The 6000-nt window shown below is 31.6% G+C and overlaps 1 protein-coding gene across 1 annotated transcript; it reads right to left on the reverse strand.

The window, feature by feature from the left end:
• Window positions 1-3478: 3478 nt before the first annotated feature.
• On the reverse strand, window positions 3479-5133 carry LOC144565863 (peroxidase 2-like). The gene is made up of 2 exons (XM_078315706.1): window positions 4835-5133; window positions 3479-4280 (listed from the first exon to the last, which is right to left on the reverse strand). Exons 1-2 carry the CDS (start codon window positions 5054-5056, stop codon window positions 3525-3527), a joined length of 978 nt encoding a protein of 325 aa, XP_078171832.1. The 5' UTR covers window positions 5057-5133; the 3' UTR covers window positions 3479-3524.
• Window positions 5134-6000: the final 867 nt, after the last annotated feature.

The raw sequence follows: 6000 nt of genomic DNA on the forward strand, positions 1-6000 counted from the left end.
CATCCGAAATGCTTAATATTATCTTAATATTAAAATATATTTTAAGATTAAATTTTATATTTATGAAAAAAAAATTACTACATTGAAATAAGTATAAAATTATTGTTTATGAATGGTCCAAAATCTTTCTAAAAACTGAGAATTTTTCATCCGAACAAGAAGGCTCTCGGATAAGTCATCATGGAGAGAAGCTACAGAAACTCACTCTCTCGATTTGGAATGGCAAAGATAAATAAAATTAAAAAGGTTGAAATGGAGTACAAACTGTACAATAATTGATGATCAAGTGATTGTTCCGTCGGAAATTTGAAGGTGGCCGAAACCCAAAATTAAAATTAAAATGAAAGAAAAAAAAAGAGAGTTTTTTTATCAATAGAAAATATTGAAAAGAAGAGAAAAAAATAGAAAGAGTACATTTCTATGGGTAGAAATAATTGGTAAGAATTCTATTGAACTAAAGTTTGGATCGATATAATTTTTACTGATCCAAACATTCTTTTTCAGTTTTCTCTATTAAAATATTTGAAATATTTTTTTTTAGAAAAATAGATAGAGTATTTAGAATTTAGATGTACATAAGAACTATGACAAATGACTTGAATCTAAGTTTGGACCAAAATCAATGGTTCGGATCCAAACATTTTTCAAACCGGATTTTTTGTGATCAACATTTTTTATTGTTGCTAGTGTGTTGCTGAAAAGAAATATTTGGATCCGAATCATTCATCCAAATCCAAAATTTCGATCCAGATCATTCAAAGAAAATAAATCTCTTTTTCTCATAATATATTATAAAAAGACTTCTAGAAAATAGATGAATTTTTAAAAGAATTTGGATGTACTAGAAAGACCGTGACAAATGATCCGGATTCAAAATTTGCACTGGAATCAAGGACTCAGACCCAAACTTTTTTTTCAACAACACACAAAGCAACAATTTGATGAAAATGTTGACCACAAAAAATCCGATTTAAAAAATGTTTTGATCCAGACCATTGATTTCCGTCCAAACTTTAGATTCGAGTCATTTGTCGCAGTTCTTCTAATACATCTAAATTATATGACACTTCATATATTTTGCTAGAAACTTTTTTTATTTTTCTAGTTTTTAATAGAGAAACATAAAAAAAAGGGTTTGAATTGGTGAGAATTATACCGATCCAAACTGATCCAAATTTTGAAACTTTTTACTCACAAAAATATATTAGTGCTCTTTCTATTTTGTTTCTCTTTATTTTTTAATATTTTGTATAGATTAAAAATTCTCAAAGAAAAAGAGGTGGCCAAAAATGAAAAATGAATTATGAGAATCGTGTCCAAAATTAAGATGGCTGAAAAGTGAAAGGAATTAGGAAAAATTTAAATCGAGATGTGAATGCAAAAACTGATCACTCAAGTGAAAAGATATACAAAGTAGTTTTCGAGAGAGTTAGTTCGACTAGTCAACCAACAAATTAATATGCAGAGACACATGTTATAAAAATGAATCGAATAAAACCATATAAGCGGTAATATTTGTGAAAACGATAACTAGCTTGAGTCAACAAAAGTAAATACGATAGCTTCAAATTTTTTGTTTTCTTTTTCAATTCTTTTCTCCTTTATTTCTCTTCCTCTATCATTCAAACTCCACTATGTTCTTTATTTTTGTCATTCACTTTCATATAATTTCACACTCTGGAATATTAATAAATTGTAACTAATTGCTAATTGCAGTTAATATAAAAATAAAAGATTGATTTTTATTGTTTCTCAAATTGTTTTTTTTTTTTTTACCCTTTTGACTATGTATCATGAATGTACTTTATTTAGTTCATTGCTATATGTTAAGACTCTTTGCAAGAGAGATAATAATCAAGGGAAATTAATTTACGCTATCTCGTTATCTGTTTCTTGGTCTCTTGCTCTCATCCTCCTCTAGCACAAAACCCTAGCTAACACATGCAAATTAGATTGCAAGTACTTGAAGAACATATATATGCTGCCATGTAGTTCAAAATTCAAAACGAGTTGAAAGGGATAAGTTGCACAACAAAAATGAGATACTTTTTATGAGGATAAAAAAGTGACATTTCGCGACAAAGTACCGTCATTGTTCAGTTTTTTATTTTTGTGACGGTACTTTTCGCAAAAGAGTACTGTCATAAATGCGCTTTGTCCGGTTGAAGACTTAATTACAAACATATAATTCAAAACTAGGTAGGTGGGAAAAGGGATATATTACAGTCGGGTTTTTTTTTTTTTTTTTCATTTCTTCAGTGAAGGACATTATTTTATTTTTTTGGGGTAAAGAAGGACATTATTTGTGGGCTTGTGGCATGCAATTTGTTTATGTATATATGTTTTAGAAAAAGGTTGATATATGACACTAAACAATGATTTCATGTCTACACGAATTAAGTACATTTTTGTACATACAAAATTTGCCCAAATATTAATGAAACATAATTATTTCTCATTGCTGCAAACTATTTTGTGATTGATTTTTGTTCTCTCTATTGGGCTGTACAGCGGTCCGACAGCCTCAATGTGCAAGCTCCTTCGTCTCATTTAGCCCATGATTAATTACAAATCGAGATGATGAGGCTGTCCAATGTTAAAGCTGATCCATATCTTAAGATTTATGATTTAGTGTTGATCATTCTAAAAGGAAATGTAATATATGCTGATCATTCTAACTGCTCCCAACCTATTAGGTACATGCTTTCGTAAGGATCTTTTAGAAAATACCTAGTACCTTGCTATATTCAAATTCATGTTTTAAATTAATAAATTTTGTTTAAAGAAATGAAATTAATCCTTCCAGTTGAGTTATTGGCCAAATCGCCAAGTATGTAATTAATTACTTGATATGTGTTAAAATTTATCTTGCTCATTAATCCAGATTTTTAATTGAAATTCGTGACTCTAATTAGCCTTTTTTTATCCACAGGGGAAAAATAATTAAGGAACAAGACAAAAGATCGAAATTTTTTTAGTTACCACCTCAATATATATTTCAATTCTGACTTTACCATTGATTTATGTAAATTTCATATGTCACCGCGTGCGCAGTTTGATGCTGCACATGAGTTTTGTCGGTCCCACCATATGAAAGGCTCCAAATTTAGTTCAAATTGAATTGAAACGGAGGAAACTCATGCGTAGTATCAAAGTGCGCATGTGATAAGTTTTCAATTTTGCAGAAATTAATAATAAAATCAGAATTTTAAAATATCAAAGTGGTAACTAAAAATTTTTGGGACAAAACACTGACTCAATAACACCATATTGAACTTTCAACCAGACTGAGTCAATAACGTACAAACAATTGAGCTTTACAACCAAATATATAATATTTTTTTAGAGAACCAAATACATTAAATGAATTATGAAAGAGTTACATTAAATGTTTTCTTGCACTTTCTAAATATCAAACAAATAAATAAGCCAAATCAAGATAAAATCGAATCAACAAACATTGATACGTGCAAGAAAAAAAAAGTCACGCATGCACTCGTTGGCAATACAAAACCTTAACACGCTTAGTAATTCACAGCGCGACATGACTTTCTAATCTCACCCTGCGTCCCAGGAAGCAACGGAATGTTGCCCATTTTCACCATTGATTCTGCAAACTTTGCCTCGAAAAGCTGAGGTGTTGTCCGAAAGTCGTTCAGAAGGTTCGCAGTCTCATCACTTGTCAAGAGGCTCCAATCCGAGAAGAAGAGTCCTTTGAGATCTCTAACGTTTTGGTAATACTTGTTATCTAACTTGGTCGGTGTGACAAAATCCTGAGGAACAACATCATCCACTGGTGCATTTTCTGGACACTTGGATCTCAGTAAATATCCAAAGCCTTGATCCAATGTGGAGTCAATGGTGGGGTAGAGACGATTTGTGAAGGACGAGCAGTGCGAGCGGCCGATTGAGTGGGCTCCAGAAAGTGTAACTACATCGTCTGCAGAGAGCCCCTGGGCTGCAAAGAGAGCCTTCACTACGGTGAGATTGTGAAAAGGAGTAGGAAGTACCTTGAGGACCTCGTCTGCGACGGAGATCCTTCCGTCGAGCCTTCCAGAAGGGATTTCGTAGGATATCTTTCCAAGGAAATATGTTGCATCACGTGCTGCAAAGGCGATGATATCAGCACAGGAGACAATACTAGGACAAACTTCCTCAACAGCTGATTTTGCCGCATCGATCACTTCAAAGCCACGGAGACTGGGATTGTTCGGGACCGCCAATTTCTCAGGATTTGGATTTAGGTAGGAAGGGTCAAGTAAGACGGAAGCATCACAACCCTAATATTGAGAAATACGAGAAAACAAAATATGTTATATACTGACAGTTATTACTATTAAATGGCAATATAGCAAGGTATTGATTACTAATTAAATTAATGTTGTAATAAATTGCAGGGGAAATAACTGTTAATGAAGTTTATCAAGACTGCTCTTATATGTGTATTATATTTATCTACCTATGGGTTATGCGCTACTAACAGACTGAATGTTTATCCTAATATTATTGTAAATGAAGAAGAATATTTTATGTTGTTATAATAATTAAGTACGCTCTAAGATATAAATTCAAATGCTTGTTTGTTTGACCCTTCTTCACCTGCGGATTTGTGAGCTAGTGACAAATTTAACATTGTATGCAAATTTTAAGAGATTTAAATAATTAGTTTCTACGGTTTTAGTATATATAGGCTCAATTTATACAATCAGAGCTTAAAATTTAATATAACTGCATTCTTTTGTAAAGACTTATTGCAGAATGCTACATTAAGAATCCATTAATTAAGCAAGAAATGTAATTAAGAATTATATATATATGTTTGTCATGATCATACCCTAACGAAGCAGTCATGGAAGAACATTCTGATCAGGCCGGCACCGAGGCCAGGTTCTTGTAAAACATACTTGTAGACTACACCTCTGACAATTTCTTCTGCTTGAGGGCAAGTATTTGTGCACTTGTAGTACCCAACTTCGAGAGATTTGGTCGACAGTGCACCAAAAAGGAGGATACATGAGAGGAAAACTTGAATTTGAAATGTATTTTTTGCTTCCATTTTGTAACTAGTGTACTGCACACTGTAGAATTTGAGAGCGTGAGAGCAAGGGAGGGAGAGAGCTTCAAATTTAGGCTTTCGTTGATGTATTGGAGCTGGTTGCAAGGCTGCCTATTATATAAGAGAGAAAGCAGACCAGTTATACTGGCGAGATTTATTCAGCTGGCCATTCATGGACTTGGTCTCTTTCTTCAAAGGATTTTTAATTTCCGATTTTGACACAGCAACTGCAATTGCATGCTTAGCTGTTTGACAATGATGGTATTTTTTTTTAATAAATACTAATTCAAACTATTTGTTATATATAATCTTATATTAAATCTCATATGAGCAGTGTCATCAAATGCCTCATGTCTTTCATTTCTCGATTGTGCCTCACATCTTTATTTTCATTTTCTAAGTCCAAACAATTGATCCGAAAACAATGATTTTATAATATACTATTTTAGATAACTATCTTTATGACATCTTTATCTCGTATGAAGCCAAATTATATATTTTTTTAGAACTTTTTATTATTTTTAGATAAGTACAAATTTACTATTTTTGAATGGTCCAGAATCTTCTAAAAAACAATGATTTTGTATCTATGTAACAAAATTTCAAAAAATATAAAATTTGGTCATCAAGTACATTTTAATATATATTGTTTGGATCTTAAAAATGAAGATAAGACATGTTGAGATGTTAAAGACATGAGGTAGTTTAAGCTTGCCCATCTTATATTCTTATATTATTGCATCTATATAATTTTGTTTGATGCTTTAATAAGAGATAAATTAGAAAATTATTGCCCATTATAGTATTTCAATCAATTACATATCCTTAATTTGGCAACAAAAAACATAGAAAACCCATTAGCTAGTTACTTTTATCATTTTCCTCCAAAGTCATTTGACAATAAAAAAATTTGAGGTTATTGTTTACAGAAATTGTACTACATA

Source organism: Carex rostrata, chromosome 14 (genome assembly GCF_964058835.1).
Source record: "Carex rostrata chromosome 14, lpCarRost1.2, whole genome shotgun sequence".
Taxonomy (NCBI): Eukaryota; Viridiplantae; Streptophyta; class Magnoliopsida; order Poales; family Cyperaceae; genus Carex; species Carex rostrata.